The sequence below is a fragment of the Tasmannia lanceolata genome, unplaced genomic scaffold, assembly GCF_043159265.1.
Source record: "Tasmannia lanceolata isolate RefF3 unplaced genomic scaffold, GAP_Taslan_0.1 ptg000020l, whole genome shotgun sequence".
NCBI lineage: Eukaryota > Viridiplantae > Streptophyta > Magnoliopsida > Canellales > Winteraceae > Tasmannia > Tasmannia lanceolata.
In genome coordinates, this window is record NW_027518697.1 from 7,816,782 (window position 1) to 7,836,478 (window position 19,697).

Consider the following 19,697-nt stretch of genomic DNA (forward strand, 5'->3'; position numbering starts at 1 on the left):
TGAGACATGTGGTATTGCCTGTGGTAGGTTCTGCATTGGGATCGACCACGTGGGACAAACCCAAGATTGGTTTTACTGTCAGCATCTCTCGATTGAGCTCATTGGACATGTGTTGCAGCCTGTGGTCGGTTCCCCATCATCAAGTGCTCGTTGGCCAAGCCCACAAATCGTGTGCATAGTCTGCAACCAATTCCAGGATGATACTTGCCAGCTGGTGCAGTCGACATTTATTTTGATCTTCTACTTCTCCCGCATAATATCTTTTAATCATCAAATGCAAAATCAATTCTAACTCTAGTTTCTTGAAAAATATGTATTTTGTTAATCTATTGCTGCTTTTTTTATTTATATGCTCTGGTTGGATGTGAGGTGGGGCATGTAGGTTGCATGCTAGCATTTGATATATATCCATCTTCTATGTACTTTGGGCTTATTATTTTTTATTTTTTTGTGCAAATATAATTTTGTTGCCTTGGCATTGATATGATTTCTTTTATTATATTTTATTTTATTTTCACATTCTTGAAAAAAGAAGGGTTAAGCCTAATTTATATATGTGTGTGTTCTAGGAAGTAATTCTGTATGCAATTCTTTCTATAACATACATGGTCGTGGTTTTAGAAATGGTACTAGCATTCGTACTATATAAATGGAATTACAATTTGATAATAAGTTTACTTTTCCATGGTGGATTCAGTTTGGTTCATAACTTATTCTCTCAACAATTTCATGACACATCTCCTCTCTATGTATGATGATGTTTAATTTATTAGGCCTCTTAGAGTTAATTAAACACATTTGCAGGATATGCTGATTAGCTTAAAACAAATGGCTATTCAACGTGCAAAAGTTATTGGTTGTCAGAGTATGGGTAACAAATTTGATGTGAAGATCCTCCGTGCTCTTGGTATGATCTACTTTCCTGAAACTTCAGTTAAAATCTCTATTTCTGTGAACCTGAATTTAAAATACTTGTGCATTATATTTCCATTTATTGACATGTCATTTCTTTTTTGTCTTTACCAACTTGAGATTCTTTCTAGTAAAAATAGTTGGGGGAAAAATGCTTGTGTGACTAGTAACACTCAACTGAGTGCCTTCCACTTGTTAGAATTGCAGGCCATCAAGAAGGAAATCCCCCATCTCTCTAGAGCAAATATCTAGAATGATCAGACTCCAAAGTTGTTGTCAATAGCATGAATGGAAGCCTTTAACTGCCCTTAGCAAGATAAAAACCTTGTTTTTGATATCCATCTTCTTCTAGGTTGGTTTATAACTTAGGTCACCAACACTTGGAGTGAGGCAAATTGTAAAACCCGTGAAAGCTTCTCTCCTTCAAAGTTCTCGGTTTAATGCTTCACTGAAATCCTCCAAATCAATGAAAGCCTCGGGTTTGCAACTATCGGTTTCCGGCTCTGACTACCCCTTATTAAGAACATTAATATTTTCTTCTCTTCGCGAAACGGAATTGTAAAAAGTTGCCAAACACTTAAGCCACGCTGGAGCTATCACTAGCCGTGTATTCTCAAGTGGCTAGTTAGCCGCTTGAGTCTCGCATTCCTTTATTTTATAATATTATAACTATTTTTATACTTTATATTGAAAAAAAAACTTTATATTTTCAAAAAAATAACAAATTCAAGGCTTAGTAAACCATTTTGGATTTTTTATTTATTTATATGATGTTTTTAAGTATTTATTTGTTCTTATTCTAGTATTTCCCAAAGTTTATCTTAAATTTTCATCATTTGCACAGACTTCCACGAACCCAACTAGTGTCAGGATTAGACTTAGTCAATTTGAACCGGGTAGATCCTTTCACCTTCTTCATGAAATTTTTCTAAAGGATTCATTAGCCGACCCCAACTAGTTTGGGACAAAGGCTTAGTTGAGTTGAGTTGTATTTGCACGGACTTCCACGAACTTCTATAATTTTAACAGAATTTCTATGCACTTCCGTGACTGAGGTCGACCTACTTCTACTTTTGTGGGGACCAAAGTCCCTACCAAAATTGGCATTTGAAACCATCTACCAATCCAATTACAACACTACCCTAAGTCAACATTTGCTTCAGAGTCAAGTTAGGAAGCTGCTGTAAGTCTGATTGTGATTCTCTTTCCAGGTTTTGGAGCTTATGTAAATTCGCAATGCCTCAACAAATGTAACAAAGAAAGAATAGCCAAGATTAAGGTTTCACCAAAGGAAGCTGAGTAAGGGTTTTCACTTTATTTTTTTTGAATAACTAACAGTGAGTCTCATAGACTTGCTAGAGAGGGGTTGGGGAAGCTGGGGTTGGAGATGTTTGATTTCCTTCCCCCATGATTCTTGTTTTCTTTCGTTTTCTGCTAGCTTATTTATGTTCTCCTTGTAGCTTCTCTTTGTACTTTCCGGATGATCATCTCGGTCTTCCTTTTCCTCTTTGAATGAAATTGCAGCCACCATAGTTGCCCGATTGGGTAGCGGATGTGGGAAGCGAGGGATTTGGGAAAGAAAAAATGCGGGAAGCGAAAAGTTCTGGGGTCGGTTTGGATGTACGTAATATAGAAGTAGAAAGAAAGGACAAAAGATTCATCATTAGAAAAGAAAAAAGGATTAAAGATTCCTGTTTCTTTCCTTTTTCTCTTGATTTGTGAGGAAAGTCAAATAAGGTTATAATAGGTTAGAGAGGAAGGATTAATGTAAGGATTACGATTACCAGAGAAGGCTTTGCGAGTGAATTATAATTACAAGTGTTAGGGATTTATAGTTTTTCATGCTTTATTCTTGTAGATTTAATGTTAATTATTTTTTTTGGGTGGAAAAAGATCCATAGAAGTTTCATTTGAAACTTAAATATATTCTTTTTTGTTAAATATACGCTCCTTCGGTATTATCAAAAAGAGAAAATACTCTTTTAGGAAAAGAACTTAGCTTCTGAAGTGTATTAAGAAAAAACGCGTATGGCCCGCTGTGAGTGTGTGAAGCGCGCTTCCCCTGAATTTGACTAGGAAGTTTCTAGTAACTGTTACTTTTCAGTTTTCACTTTCTATTTTGAAGTTGATTATTGAATAACTGTTCACTTCTACATGGATGTAAAGAACTCCTTGAAACGGTAACTGGTATTGTCTTATAAAGAATTCATATTTTAAGTAAATTAAATGTTTTTATTTTTTTGAGAAAGTAAATTAATAAATAAATTAAATGTTATCATTGAACCGACTTGAACATGGGCTTTTGCTTCTTTTTTTTTGACCATCCATTTGCAAGGTATTGGTCAGGTAGTTGGGATCATCTAATAACTAGTTTCTAGTCGTGTTAATCTCCATGAACTGGGCTGCCAAATGAAGGGTGTGGATCACAGTACTGTCCTGTGGGTGGACCCATGTCGAGCTTCTCATAGTATCATTCGATATATACATACTCCAGGAGTACATTTGATATTTTCTATTGCTCTGAAACTTCTGCAGGAGTTATGTTGCGGGAATATATCAAAGAACGTGTTAAGAGTGTTCCATCTTCTTCAAGCATGGCAGAGGCTCCCACGGTTTCAAATGGCTGCCACTTAGCAACTTCTAATCATGAAGGTGATTTTGAGTCTATGGGCATTGAAGATGTCACAACATCAAACTAAAACCTGCCCAAAACGGAAGAGAATTGAGAAAAGGTACATAAAAGTTGTAAGGAGTAATATATGTTGATCTATTTTGCACTAGTACAACTGTAGAATTTCACATGAATGAAACTAGGTTCATGATTTTGGCAGTAGCTCACTGTTTTTTTTTTTCCATCTTCGACATGAAGCTGTTAGTACTTTTTGTTAAATGCACCAAATCCATGTGACATACTGCATAAAGGTAGCATGTGAAATCAAGTTAAGAGTGAAGACATATTTCTACTAGGATGCCATCCTGCTTTCATGATACCATTGAATTATGATCAAGGTTTAAAATTTCGGTTTTGGTTTTAGACATAGCCGAAACCAAAATTTCGGGAAAAAACAAATTTCAAACTTGTGCCGAAATTCGGCCGAAATATTGGAAAAAAGTAAGTTTCAGCCCAAATTGCCGAAATTTGGACTCTGGCCAAAATTTCGGTTTCAGGTAGTTTCCGTTTCGGTCTTGACCGAAATCCGAAATTTAGGATTTTGATCGAAATTTAAAACCATGATTATGATCATGATGATGCTGGGGGTTGATTGTGTGTAGACCGTGCTAAGAGGAAGTCCGAGGACTGGTGGGTCATAGCTTCTGTGACTTCCTATTTGTGCAAAGAGAAGGCAACCTTGGGTATCCCCCTAGCAAGCCAGACAGATGGATGTTTTTGCATATAGTTCTCAATTCTCAATGGATCTGAAATCCACACTTGCTATTGTTCCCATCATCAGGTAAAGAATTTTTTGCTGTTTGACGCCCAACTTAAGCCCCATTTGTTTTCTTCCTGGTAAATTGATTGCTTACTTGTTTTCTTAATGAAATGTATATATGTAGTCGAAGTGTTCTCTTGGTGCTGTAATTTAGGCCCTTTTTATTTTAGATTTTTAGAATTGACTTTAGTCCAAAATTGATTATTGGACTCAAAATTAAATGCAATTTTTAGTCCAATAATCAGTTTTGGACTCAAAACCAATTCTCAAAATCCAAATCAAACAAGTCCTTAGAGATCTATTGCTTTCTTTTATGTATTTATCCATTTACTCATGTTACACAATTGGATTAAATCCCAATGGAAAAGCATGATCAACTTTGACATTCATGTACAGTTACAAATAGGTCATTCAAGACTTCAGTATAGAGGAAAAACTGAGGTGGAAGAGGGAGTGAGAAGATCTGCCAGGGAGGGTGTATATACTTGTAGGCTACTCATGCATTCGTACATAGATGTAAACATGTTTTTAAATTCATACGCAGACCATATCTACTTAAGTCCATGAATATATTGTCTTTCATTGCCAGTCTATGTGCATAAAAAGAAAGATTCGTAATATAAGACAAAGCCAAGGCTTAAGGATAAAAATCCGGATAGAACAAATTCCCAATGCCAAATGAAGTCATATTCTGGAAAAGACAAACATAATTGAGTTAAAATACTGGGAAAGGGGGTGGAAATTGAGTGAAAATGGACTTGTGTTTTTTGAAATGGTGAAAATGGACTTGTGTTGCCACTCATAAATTTGGACATCTCCACGTATGTTATTTTGCCCTGTGGATATTCTACATTTTTTTTTTTCACATTAGAAGATCATTTGCAGGGCAATGAAGAAGCCAACTTTCTTGATCCTTTCATCTTTTATCGTTGGTTTCATTTTGTGGCAGAAAGGAAAGTAAGAGAAATCAAGTGTAGGTGGTACGATGAAAGTACCCGCCTTTGATATTTGATTCAACAGCAGACTCTGAAAACGTGTTCTGTTGTTGGATCAAATATCAAGGGTGGTACCGCCCACACTTCACTTCACTGCCGGGCACCATATAAAATCTCAGAAAATAAAGATCTTGTTAATTGATCTGGAATTTTCTTTTTTCTCTGATCCAATTGATCCACATTTTCCAGCAGAGAAGAAGAAGACAGTAGGAAATGAAGAGAAGCTCCTGAATCTGGATATGGTTCTTGTGGTGAGCATTACTTGCTACCTTAGTTTTCAATTCCGTTTCGGTGGTTCCATTTTGTTAAAGATGATACATGATTTGAATGTTTTTAGTTTGATTATTATTTTAACAAATTTGAAAAATATTGAAATAAAAAAGGGTGCCCAAGAATGCAATGTAAGCTAGATGTTGGAAAGCTTGTACGAAAAAATTGGTTACAAATCTTGTCTTCAATCTATAATAAGGGTTTTAAAAACTTTGAAACTTTTAGATGTGTGTAAAAGAGGGGGTCCAATTTTGCCTTGTGTACATGATCGGATGAACAGAAATCCTAAGTGTAGCGAACTTCCATTGAGCTCCCCTTGATGAGATGATATTAGGCCCTTGATTTGTCATTGATTAGATGATGTTCATTTATCAAGTTCAGGTGGTTCATCTCACGGATGTTCTACAAATCCTTACATTCCAAGAAGTTGTTTACTTGTGAAGAGGCTATTTCCTAGTTCCATAGTACAAATGTTATGTGGTCTCTTGTCTATCTTCATAGGAAAATATTTAAGATTATGCTGTTGGAAAGAGTTTTTATATGGTGTGTGCAGGTATTTTTCAAAACAAAAAAAAAAAAGGTGGGACACATCTTGTTCGAAGATCCGAACCTTTCATTTGTTTGGCCCCAACGTAGAAGGGCCATGTCCCGATTATCATCTCCATAAAATGCTCATAGACTTTTGATACGTGAGCTTGTATTTTTTCCTTTTGAAAAACATGTGCACCGATTCAGGGGCACCAATTAACTAAGTCTGTAACCCACATCGGGTCTAGGCCAACCCTAGCCCCACCTGAGGTAGAGATTCTACCTCACCTGAGCCTCAGGTCCAGGAGGGTCAACCCTAACCCAACCTGCCTCTATATCTCTCAACCATGACCCAGCCCGGTGAACTCGTTTTTTTTCCAAATCAGGTCGGGTTGAGTTCAGATTAACTCCCAGAAAAAAAAAAAAAAAAACAGAAAAAATATAGGCTAAGATTTTGAATCTTGTGATAAAGTGAGAGGGACAGGGCCAGGTTTGGCTCGTGTCAATTTGCCCCGACCCAACCAAAAATCAAATTGGGTTTGCTTTCTCCAATCCTAGCACAACCCGACCCGAGGGAATGCCAATCCAACCTAGCAGAAATCGAGTTGATCGGGTTGTGCCCGATCCAAGTTGGACACCAAATTGGGTTGGTTTTTTCCAATCCTAAATAACCCTTACCCAATTTGCCCTAACCCAACCAAAAATCAAATTGGGTTTACTTTACCCAATTTGCCCTAACCCAACCAAAAATCAAATTGGGTTTACTTTTTCCAACCCTAGCACAACCCAACCCGAGGGAATGCCAATCCAGCCTAGCCGAAATCGAGTTGATCGGGTTGTGCACGATCCAAGTTGCACACCAAATTGGGTTGGTTTTTTCCAATCCTAAATAACCCTTGCCCAATTTGCCCTAACCCAACCAAAAATCAAATTGGGTTTGCTTTTTCCAACCATAGCACAACCCAACCCGAGGGAATGCCAATCCAACCTAGCCGAAATCGAGTTGATCAGGTTGTGCCCGATCCAAGTTGCACACCAAATTGGGTTGGTTTTTTCCAATCGTAAATAACCCTTGCCCAATTTGCCCTAACCCAACCAAAAATCAAATTGGGTTTGCTTTCTCCAACCATAGCACAACCCAACCCGAGGGAATGCCAATCCAACCTAGCCGAAATCGAGTTGATCAGGTTGTGCCCGATCCAAGTTGCACACCAAATTGGGTTGGTTTTTTCCAATCGTAAATAACCCTTGCCCAATTTGCCCTAACCCAACCAAAAATCAAATTGGGTTTGCTTTTTCCAACCCTAGCACAACCCAACCCGAGGGAATGCCAATCCAACCTAGCCGAAATCGAGTTGATCGGGTTGTGCACGATCCAAGTTGCACACCAAATTGGGTTGGTTTTTTCCAATCCTAATAACCCTTGCCCAAACGGGTGTTGGCTCTTCGGCATAAAGTCACGGGTTGCTCCCGGAGACGAGTGTTCGAATCCCACCCGGACTTACCTGATGCACGTGGTTTGTGGGCTACTGCATGCATCCTTTTTGAAAATTCTCTTTTTTATATTAATATATCTGGTCGGGAGGTCCTGCCTAACCCCAGCTTACCAATCCAAAAAAAAAAAATCCTAAATATCCCTACTCGAGCAAATGTTAAGCCTACCTGTGCAGAAATTGGGTTGATTAGATTGACCCGGCCCTAAGTTGAACCAAACTCATTGGTTGGGTGGTCTATTAATCCAAAGAAAAAAAAAAGAAAAAAAAAGGAAAATAATTTCTGCACATCCATGTCTTAATAATTGCACAAACCCAGCTTGTCTTTTCGTTTTTAATTGTGGTAACTATAATAACTTTGTCAGGTCTTTAGATGAGTTAGTACAATTATTAAAACATGGTTGTGCTGATATCATTTCCCAAAAAGAACGAACTCTCAAATGTATGATCAATTGATCACCTCAAATCCAAATCAGAATAAAACAATCCCACTGATCTAGAAAATCTCACAAACCTAATACTCTCCACCAATCACCATCTCCCAAGTTACCCCTCCCTTATCTTCCAACCCAAAGCCCTGACAGGCACCACCAATCTCTACACAATCGATGATATCTAAGAGATTTGAATCACCCAAGTATATTGCTCTAATTGCATATGCAGAGAAGAAAGATATGAAAAATAAAATAAAAATAGAATAGATATGAATAAAGAATATGGAGATTAGTTAAAATTTCACTAACATGTTATTATAATTTGCACTAACTCACCGTGGCTTTTCTTTCTTAATTTGCTTCTGAGAGCATTTTTTGAAATTGTGTTAACAATTGATGGCCAATTAAATACTAATAGCAAAAGACAAAGTGAGTTAGTACAATTAACAAAACATGTTAGTGCAAATATCAGTAGCCTCTAAAAAATGCCCATGTTAACTTGTACGGCAGGTGGACCTCCAACCAGTTAACTGATTTTGGCAAATCTCACCCATGGGCCGCCCTTGGGCTTGCATTGTGTCACATACGCATCCCCATTTTTCTCTTTTCATTCTCCCACCTTTCAAGGAAATCTAATTTTCCAGGTAGATTTTGGTTTAGACCTTGAAGCTGCAAAATGAATGGGTAAATCACAGCACCTTTGTTGATTCCCCCAGCTGAAAAGAGCTCTTATTTCAATTTTCATGACAGAGAGAAGATGTAGAAGATTTCTTGTTTTGGGGGTGCATCTTGGAGTTTCAATTTCCATGACAAAGCTCTCTTTTGAACAAATGCTTACACAGACTTTTGCTTAAATCAACCAATTGGGGCGCCCTTGGAGCTGATTTTCGTAAGGGCGCCCTTAAGGGTGTCAATTTTGGCTCGGGCTAGGAAGCTCGCTCGAGCTCGAGCTCGGCTCGAAAAAAGCTTGGCTCGAATCCTTAACGAGCCGAGCCGAGCCCGAGTTAGGCCAGGCTCGGCTCGGCTCGTTAAGGCTCGTTAAAAATTTAATATATTTAAATATATATATTATATATTGATATATACATTAAAAGGGTTGTCCATGGAGTGAAAGGGGGGGCAAAATATGTCACTTCATTTTTGGAACCCCATTTGTTACTAGGACCACCCCCCATAGTGTAAAAAAAGTAGTCAAATTACACTAGTAGGGCTGGCCAGGGAAGATGAGGGGTGTAAACATAATATAACCCGAGCTCGGTAAGGCTCGCGAGCCTATCCGAGCCTAGTTCGAGCCCGAGCCCGAGCCGAGCCTCACTTGTGAGCTTAACGAGCTGAGCCTGGCCAAGCTTGGCTCGTTTACACTCCTAGGCGCCCTTCATTCTATCATTCCTCATATTATTAATAAATAATTTAAGGCTAACCAAACATTGCCTTTGGCTTTGATCGGTTGCAATATTTGCGACGGAAAAGGCCGAAAAAATATCACCCTTTTTCGCCACGTCATTTCCCGTGGTTTTCTGTTCTTCCGTTTTTTCCGAACAACAGAATGCCATGCAATGCAACTAGGCTGAGTCTCTAAAAAATAAAAAAGAAAGTAAGGAGTAAATTTAAAAGTACAAATCTAAGGAACGAAAAGTTGAGCGAAGATTTTTTCACCCACAGTGTAGGATTATGCGCCCCTCAGTTAACCTGATTTGACGTCAAAAAGCATTATGAGTCTGCCCCTAATTCACGTTGACTGGAGGGTGCATAATCCTATAGCGGGGGCGAAAAGATCATCTCCCCGAAAAGTATCTAAATAGCAGGAAAATACAGGGCGATGTTATTTTCACCCCCTGCAATATGCATTCGGCCCCCCTGCTAACGTGATCTGACGTCAAAAAGCGTTAAAGTTGCCCACTTAACTTTATAAGGGGGCTGAAAATATCATTTCCTAAAATATAAGGAGTTAAAATTGGAAGTACAAATTTAAGGAACGAAAGTATCTAAATAACAGGAAAAGATAGCTCCTATAGAGTGGGTATATACGGTAGGACTCCATAACCGCCAATATCACAAAATCAACGACTAAGATTCCTCAATAGTCAACGGCTTCGATTAGTTTAACCATCAACATTAGGGTTTCTCAAAGCCTATTTATGCTAATCTCTTCCTTTCAAAAATTTACTATTGACTGAGAGCTCTCTTAAACCCTCGCTCTGAGGTAAAACCCTAGCTAAGAACAATACTTTTTCTACTATTTTCTGATACTCTCTGCATTTAATACCTGTTTTTTTTTTTTTTTTTTTTTTTGAGGTAAATTGTTGTGTTAAATTTGTAGATGAAGAGCTGAATAAAAGCTTTAGATCTAATGTTTTTTTTTTTGAAGAAATACATGCAAATTCATTGATTTTATCCATTTTCCTATTTATTTTTCTTAATTTTCTGGAAAGGTTTGATTTTGCTCATATTAATCTCTCTTCTACCAGTTTCTCGTACTGTCTACAATGAATAAGTGATTTTTTCCTGCGAGTGTGTTTTGTTTTTTGAGGCGGATTATTATGTTAGAATCCTAGATCAAGTGCTGAATAAAAGCTTTAGAGCTAAGTTTTTTTAGGAAGAAATACATGCATATTTATCGTTTTTATCTATTTTATGTGAGTTTTTTTTTCAAAAACAGATTACAATCCTGATTTATGAATTTTTTTCTTTTCCTGTTATGTTATTATCTTTTGGTTCTTCTAGGTTTGCATTACGTTTTGTTTTCTGATTGTAAATCAAGTTATCTGCATGCTCGTTTTGTATGAGTAGATGATAAATTTGCACCCCTTGTAGGATGATTCACACCCCTTTAACGTAAATTGACTTTCCAAAAGCGTTAAAGTTTGATGCTTTTTGACGCCTTTTGATGTCAATTCACCTTACAGGGGTGCGAATCATCCTACAGGTGGTGGGAATTTATCATCACCCTTCATATATTAATTCGATTTGTTTTGTAGTCACACGTGACGGTGTTCTAGGGTTTAGATGATTTTTTATGAGTCTTAGTTTTGAGGCCTTATATATTAATTCGATTTTTTTTTGTGGTCACATGATGGTGTTCTAGTTCTTGCTTTAGTTTTATTTCGCTCTTGGTATCTGGAATAGATGAATTTAGATTAAGTTGTTTTTTATATTGTAATAAATCTGCTAATCTATTATTTATTTATTTATTCATCTGAAAGTTGCATCAAGCAGAACACCATCTAACATAAAGCATGATAACAGTTGTTTGGGTATTGATCTTGTTGTCTACTTATGTTTTTTAATGATAATCTAGTCTTCTGTAAGCATTTTTCTTGTTTTAAGAGCAGTGTCTTGAATTTTGTTTGTCTTATTTATCAATTCATGCCTCCTCGATCTTTGGTGGTTACTATAAATATTTGCTTGTTTGTTTTAAAGTAAAAGGTGGATATTTGTTTCTCCTCACATTGTTATTTTTTGTGAATAGTGCATATCTGATCCTTGCTTAATGTTAGAAGCAACTGATTGGAATCTCTATTGTTCCATTTTTTATCTCGATTAAACCAAAAACAATATGTATACAAATCTGAACATGAGAAATAACGTTGTATTTATTTTGTTTTTCCCTGCTGTTTCCCATTTGTGTGTGTGCCATGCGCATGGTGATTGTGGTTAATTTTCCGGCTGGCCATTTCAGGGATGGCCAATTGTCCATAGCCCTAAAATCATTAGATAGAATTTATCTTTGCATGCACACACAGCAGAGAAGAGCCTGTCTGGTTAATAATATCTTTGGGATGACTGTTATTAACATGTCTAGGGAGGAACTCCTAAAGGTTAATGGTCATCCCAATTAATGGATTAATGTTTCAAAGGGTCAAATCTCTATTAAACAAGGCACTCTACAAATGGTTATTTGTCGAGGTGACACTCTACTGATGGTAAAAAGGATCCGTTCAAAAAACCTTAGATAGGTTCTTTAAGTACTAATCCTCTTATATATTTTAAGTAAATTGTGTTTTATTAATATAAGAAAGCATTAGGACCGGTTGATCTTATGCGCATTTGCAGCTATATGATCTCTTGAACGTGCTTGATTTTCTGAAATTACCTTGGCCTTTGTTCGGTTGAACCATTTGTCGCGGAGAAGATGCCGAACACTTTTTTTCCCGTCAACAGACGTTGACTCAGCGTTTGGTTGCCATGAAAACTGGAAGAGGGAAAATGACGTGTTTTCTATGTCATTTCCTTGTGGGCCCATGCAGAGATAGGATTTCCGCAGAAATTGCAACACCTCCTCCCCCATTGTCTCTCCTCTCTCCTCTCTCTCCTCTCGCTTCTCTGGTTTGAAACTGCCCCTCGTCCCTTCTCTCTCTACTTTCTTCTCTGGGATGTTCAGGTTGCTTTGGAAATGGGGAAAATCGAAGAATGTCGCCTTATTCTGCTTCTCTGGTCGACCAATCCTGGTTTTGTTTTTCGCCCATTTTTGGTTTTCCCTTCTCTTGAAACAGAACACAGAAATTTCTATTTTTTTCCGTTTTGTTTTGTTTTCTTTTCTTTTTTGCGAAGTCAGTTCCTCGGGTTACCTGAGGAACACAACCCAACTGAGCCTTAGTGATAACCCTTGTGTGGGGCCAAATCACAAGTAGCTTGCAATGTTTTGACCTAGTGGACCTAAATTTACTTTTTATTTAATGATGCATGGATATGGCTTTAGTTTCACTAGAAATGCAATTTACATATTCTTGTCGACAGACTCTCACGTTCTCACTCGATATATGGAGTACCAAAGTGCCAGTGAAGCTTCTTTCATGCACCACATTTAGGCGACTTCATGTTCCTGTTAATAGGCTAGAAGCTATTCACAGCTTCTCATCATATCATTCCTCTTTTATGTGCCATTAAAAAAAAACGAAGAACATTCCTCTTTTATGTGACTGTTACCCATAGGATGGGTTTTTTTTTTTTTTTTCCTCATCTTGTATCTCTATAATTCCATGTTCTATTGACATTTTAGAGCAAAACCCTTAAGAGTGTATTGCCCCGTTCCTTCCATCAGCTTTGTGATGGAGAAAAGCTGATGTGGTGTTATTTATTGCTAGGCCAGACAGATTTCCTTGTAAATTGCAATAGAAGAAATGCTTGAATGACTAATCTCTGGGTTAGCTAGAGTGTAAATTAAAATATGCATTTTTTATTTTTCTTCTTCCATTCTGACAACTCTTAGGTCCTTTTTGGATTGCAAGAAAAACATTTCTGATGGAATTCTTTTCTTGGTAATTTTTTCCTTTGTGCAATTTTCACTATTTATTTATTTCTCCATTTTTCTCTATTTATTACTACCTATTTACTAGATATTTTATATCTAATATCGGTACAATTTCTTATTCCGAGGTGAAATGCCTAAGCTGCGCAGGAAAGGCCCAAAGCCAATCCCAGGGAACAGTGAAGCTTCATAGGGTCTTTCTGTCCAGGTTCAGTCATTCTTTTCCCCTCCCCTAGTTTATTAGTAACAAAACGGATTCTTCCGATGTATAAAATAAAAATTCCAATGGCTTTTGCTACTATGAAGGGTAATGATATGAATGTGGTTATTTTTGGCGTTATTATCTTAAATTGAAGGTCCCTCTGGGTATAAAATGAATAGAAATGGTTCAAGTTATCTTTGTGTGAAAAGTGTGAAATTTTTAGAATTATTTTTCTTTTCATAACTTTTCCGGAAAACTCCTGCAATTCAAACAGGGCCTTAATGTATTTTACTTTATTGTTTCTTTTTGGATGACCTACTATTTTCTTTCTTGCCAAGTGAACTTGTTACTGTGATTGTAAAAGGCATACAATTGGCATGGAGAAAGGGAATGTCTGAAAACTAGAATTGTGACTTTTATATAGCCAATTTTTTCCTCAATTTTAATTTAATATGCAATACACCTTTGTTATGTCTTTATTTGTTTGTATGTTGGGTGAATTAGTTGCTGAATAGTTTTTTAAGCATTGCAGGATATTTCTGCTTGCTGCTGCTGCGAGGGTGATTTCTAAAGGCACTCAAGATGGTGTGATTTCATTCCATTATTTGAAGTTGTTGAGTTGCTCTTTTTATTTCTTTTTTTCTGACAAATGTTTGTTGAAAATATTTGCTTTTTGCAGGTGAAGTTTACAGCAGATGAGCTCCGTAGAATTATGGACCTGAAGCATAACATTAGGAATATGTCTGTCATTGCGCATGTGGATCATGGTATGGTATCATTATTGTTTGCTTTTGGTATCTGATTGGCTTGTAAACAAATGAAGTGTTTTTTTTTTTTGAATGTTAAAACTGGTGAGGTTAATTTTGTTTGTGAAATTATATGGTGCCCGAGTGTGAAGTCCAGTTCAAGGGGTATGACAGAAGTACCCCCCATGATATTTGATTCAAGGGCGTAAACTAATGAGGTTTTTTTTTTAATGTTAAAACTGGTGAGGTTAATTTTGTTGGTGAAATGATATGGTGCCCGAGTGTGAAGTCCAGTTCAAGGGGTATGACAGGAGTACGCCCCATGATATTTAATCCAAGGGCTTCTTCTTGAAAAGTGGGCTGCTGGTGAATCAAATATCACGAGCTGTGCAAGGCCCCTTGCACTGGACTTCATGCTCACGCACCATATAAAACCTCATTTTGTTTCTCCGACCAACTATGGTATGAAACTGGGCCTTCCTTTATTCGTATTATTTTATGTTTTTTTTTCTCTGCGCCTTGCTAAACCAAACACGATCTGTAGGGGACACATTTTTGACACAGAAATCATGATAAGACCTGGAAGGCGTAAGCCTTGAGGTGTTTTCAAAGACATCCAAGGCGTAAACCTTCAGTTGCGCCTCAAAGGTGAGGCACAGAGAAAAATGCCCCCAGGTGCACACAACAAGTGTAGAACCACAAAGGTGTTGGTCCCAGTGGGCAAATTTGTACAAAATGCATCAAGACATATGCCTCACAGGCATTTTGAACCAGCGCGGTGATTTTGCCACTTGAGAGCAAAAAATTGATTTTTTTGGTACCTTATTATTTTTAATATAAAGATTCAAACAATTCAAAGGCTTTTGCCTCACACCTCAGAAAGATTAAGCAACACACCTTATGCCTTCGTCTCTGAGAATATTGATCGGGCATATGTTTATTGTTGTGTATCTTATGGATGCATTTTCACATTAAGCTGATGTTTTGGTGCCTTGCAGGCAAGTCTAGTCTTACGGATTCCCTTGTGGCGGCTGCTGGAATCATTGCACAAGAAGTTGCCGGTGATGTCCGGATGACAGATACACGAGCAGATGAAGCAGAGCGTGGTATTACAATTAAATCCACCGGTATCTCTCTTTATTATGAGATGAAAGATTCAGAACTAAAGAACTTCAAAGGTGAACGTTCTGGGAATGAGTATTTAATCAATCTCATTGATTCTCCCGGACACGTCGATTTTTCTTCTGAGGTCACAGCCGCTCTCCGTATCACCGATGGTGCGTTGGTTGTGGTGGATTGTGTTGAGGGGGTTTGCGTCCAAACTGAGACAGTTCTTCGACAGGCCCTTGGAGAGAGGATCAGGCCTGTTTTGACTGCCAACAAGATGGATCGGTGTTTCCTCGAGCTTCAGGTTGAAGGGGAGGAAGCATATCAGACCTTCCAACGAGTCATTGAAAATGCCAACGTTATAATGGCCACTTATGAAGATTCCCTTCTTGGTGATGTTCAGGTCTACCCTGAGAAAGGGACTGTTGCCTTTTCTGCTGGTTTACATGGTTGGGCCTTTACTTTGACGAATTTTGCCAAAATGTATGCCTCCAAATTCGGAGTTGACTAGTCAAAAATGATGGAGAGGCTTTGGGGGGAAAACTACTTTGATCCCGCTACCAAGAAATGGAGTACGAAGAATACGGGCTCTGCTACCTGCAAGCGTGGCTTTGTTCAGTTCTGTTATGAACCTATCAAGCAGATAATAAGTACCTGCATGAATGATCAGAAGGAAAAGTTGTGACCAATGTTGCAGAAGCTTGGTGTTAATATGAAATCTGAAGAGAAAGACTTGGTTGGGAAGGCTCTGATGAAACGTGTCATGCAGACATGGCTGCCAGCAAGTAATGCGCTTCTTGAAATGATGATATTCCACCTCCCATCTCCTGCCAAAGCACAGAGATACCGTGTTGAGAATTTATACGAGGGCCCTCTTGACGATGTGTATGCTAATGCTATCAGAAACTGTGATCCGGAGGGGCCTCTAATGCTTTATGTTTCGAAGATGATTCCGGCATCTGATAAGGGTAGGTTTTTCGCCTTTGGCCGGGTATTCTCTGGAAAGGTTTCTACTGGTTTGAAGGTCAGGATCATGGGACCAAACTATGTTCCGGGCCAGAAGAAGGATTTAATGTTAAGAGCGTGCAGAGGACTGTTATTTGGATGGGGAAGAGGCAAGAATCAGTTGAGGATGTGCCTTGTGGAAATACTGTTGCCATGGTTGGATTAGATCAGTTCATAACCAAGAATGCAACCCTGACAAATGAGAAGGAAGTTGATGCTCATCCAATCCGAGCCATGAAATTTTCTGTTTCTCCTGTTGTCCGTGTTGCCGTGCAATGTAAGGTTGCATCTGATCTTCCCAAGCTCGTCGAGGGCTTGAAACGATTGGCCAAGTCAGATCCTATGGTGGTGTGTACGATTGAGGAATCCGGGGAGCATATCATTGCAGGTGCTGGAGAGCTCCATCTTGAAATTTGCTTGAAAGACTTGCAGGAGGATTTCATGGGAGGGGCAGAAATTACATCGACTGACCCTGTTGTCTCTTTCCGTGAGACTGTGCTTGAGAAGTCATGCAGGACTGTGATGAGCAAGTCTCCAAACAAGCACAACCGTTTATACATGGAAGCTCGCCCTTTGGAAGAAGGCCTTGCTGAAGCTATTGATGAAGGGCGTATTGGCCCAAGGGATGACCCCAAAGTCCGTTCGAAAATTCTAGCCGAGGAATTTGGGTGGGACAAGGATCTTGCGAAGAAGATTTGGTGCTTCGGACCTGAAACCACTGGCCCCAACATGGTCGTTGATATGTGTAAAGGAGTGCAGTACTTAAGTGAAATCAAGGACTCGGTTGCGGCTGGATTCCAATGGGCATCAAAAGAAGGTGCATTGGCCGATGAGAATATGCGTGGAATATGTTTTGAGGTATGTGACGTGGTTCTTCACGCAGATGCTATTCACAGAGGTGGTGGGCAGATTATCCCCACAGCAAGAAGGGTCATCTATGCATCTATGTTGACGGCCAACCCAAGGCTTTTGGAGCCAATTTATCTGGTGGAGATCCAGGCACCTGAGCAGTCGCTTGGTGGTATCTATGGTGTTCTGAACTAGAGGCGTGGACATGTCTTTGAGGAGATGCAGAGGCCGGGTACTCCGCTCTACAACATCAAGGCCTATCTGCCGGTTATCGAGTCATTTGGGTTCTCAGGCACTCTGAGGGCCGCCACATCCGGACAGGCATTCCCACAGTGTATGTTTGATCATTGGGAGATGATGAGTTCCGACCCGTTGGATTCATCATCACAGGCTGGGCAGCTTGTGGCTGAGATACGAAAGAGGAAGGGGCTCAAGGAGCAGATGACTCCCCTGTCTGAGTTCGAAGACAAGCTCTGAGCTGTGTCTGCATTTCAGGAGACATATGAACTGATGATTAATACCGTAAGTCTTTTCCCCCATATCTGAGGTTTTGTTACTGAGCTCATTTGTGGGCAGAGTCCCGGTTTTCTGTTTGGACAATCTTTAGTCTGTTGGTTAGTTTAGATAATTTCTGTTTTGAACAATGATTAGGGTGCTTATGCGTAGATATTCTTTATTAATCTGCTTATAGATTTTAGTTTTATTCATTAGATGGCATATATATATTTATATATGCTGGGGGTGCTTGCGAAATACTTTGTCATTTTCTCTGCTTATACTGAATTCTCTTGCGCTGGGGGGAGGATCTCATCTTTTGGGGTCGCCCCAAAGATGATTGCACTAAAAAAAGAAGATTGATTTTTGGGAACAGTTGAGAGGACGAAGTTTGAAAGTTTAGGAACTTAATGCATAGGCGTGTGAAGAGTTCTTATTTTTTTTTTTGCATTTTAAACTATGTGTTTTGCAATTAAATGATGCTTAATGAGTGCTAGCCTTTTTTTATTTGTTTTTGTAAATCTATTGTTGTGGTGGCCTAGTAAGTGCCACGTCTTCTCAAAGTGGACATCTAGGTGGCAATCAGAGGATTTGACTTAGTCTTTGTCAAGTGTAGGAGACTTTGAAAGTTACTTAATTGAAATTTCATTTAGTACTTCGTCATGGAACTCTGGTGCCTAGTAACTAACTTATGTTTTGTAAAGTCATCATTTTCACGGAAGTATTCTTTGATTACCTTGTAAATGATAGGATTCCTTTGAAATTGTGCCTGAAAAGTTACACTGTACACCCATTTCAAAAAAAGAAAAGAAAAGTTGCATGTACCCGAGGGTTGCAAGTGGAGTAGGAATATTGCTCACAAAGAAATAAGTGAGTTCCGAGTATATTGGAGTCTCTTCTGGAGGAAATATAAAGTCATAACCCCTAAAGATTTGCTAGTTATGGACTTGTGGGCTTACTCCTTTATGTGATGCACACCATCAAATTGGTTTAATTTTTGTTTCTAGCCTATCAAATGAGTGGGTTATGGACACACCGTGGTTTAGTTTGTTGATTCTATAGCTTATGGTCATAATGGTAGTGAGCATGTAACATATACAATGTGAAGAAACGCTTATTCTTAGTTTTCCTTCAGGTTTATTTTTACTTCTAGCAAATTCTTGGTAGATGAGGACACGGTAAATAAGAGTAGGGTACTCTCTTGGGATTCACTTTGGATTGAATCGCTTGTAACTTGGTCAGGATCCATATTTAGGTCCATTATCGATCCTTTTCAGAGTGCTTTTCATATCCTATTTTTTGAGTCCGGATCAAACTCCATTTCAAATCGGGCCATCCATTGGAGTGTAACTTTTGTTTTTACATAGTTATGACATTGGGTTAGGGAGGGGAAGAAGCTTGAGAGGGAGGAACAAGATCATCATCGAAACAAAACAGCAGAAAAATAAAACTTAAAACGTTGTTTTATGTTTTGAGAATGTTACAAAAACACCCCTCTGGAATAAATATATATATGCCCTAAAATTTTAGGGTATTTTTGTGCATTGGAACCCTCTACTCAGGTCGACGATGCTCCATAGGATTTAGTGGGCACGTTCTGGTCAGCTGCCAAAATAATTTCGGATCTTAGGACATGGACCCAATGGACACGATCGGATCCAAAAACTGTGCTCAAATCCTGTCCATTTGGATCCATCGGACCGTCTGGGTTCATTGGCACCACTATATTTGTAATCCAGCTAATGTTTCTCAATAGATTAATAGTAATGAGGGATTTGAGTTCCGCTAGCAGCAAATATTGTCTTGTTCTTTTTATATTTGTAATTCACCCCCTTATATTACAATATTCATCCCCTATTTTTCAAAATGGACTGTACATCCCACACCATAGGATGATTCAAACCGTCCATTTGATGGGCCACAATGTAAATAGGTTGTGCCCCAAAAATTATTTCGATAGGATAATCCTAGCCCTCCTATCT

General features: G+C 38.5%; 1 protein-coding gene and 1 pseudogene across 17 annotated transcripts in view; both read left to right on the forward strand.

The window, feature by feature from the left end:
- The window catches only part of LOC143854383 (elongation factor 2-like), a 53,539-nt gene extending 47,694 nt beyond the window's left edge, over positions 1-5,845 (forward strand). For 10 of the 16 annotated variants that reach the window (XM_077364314.1, XM_077364317.1, XM_077364318.1 and 7 more), the window contains 4 exons: positions 805-907; positions 3,448-3,644; positions 4,186-4,364; positions 5,528-5,845. Coding sequence is in view for 10 of the 16 variants with exons in the window: in XM_077364321.1 (XP_077220436.1) it covers positions 805-907; positions 3,448-3,611 (267 nt within the window). In the remaining 6 variants the exon portion in view is untranslated. Of the gene's footprint in view, positions 1-804; positions 908-2,123; positions 2,212-3,447; positions 3,887-4,185; positions 4,365-5,527 lie in introns of those variants that run through there. The other 6 variants (XM_077364319.1, XM_077364320.1, XM_077364329.1 and 3 more) reach the window with 3 other exon arrangements.
- A 6,478-nt stretch (positions 5,846-12,323) lies between these two features.
- LOC143854338 (elongation factor 2-like) lies at positions 12,324-18,153 on the forward strand (annotated as a pseudogene). The gene is made up of 5 exons (XR_013237484.1): positions 12,324-12,511; positions 12,801-13,519; positions 14,046-14,098; positions 14,193-14,280; positions 15,258-18,153. The product of XR_013237484.1 is annotated as an elongation factor 2-like (transcript).
- Positions 18,154-19,697: the final 1,544 nt, after the last annotated feature.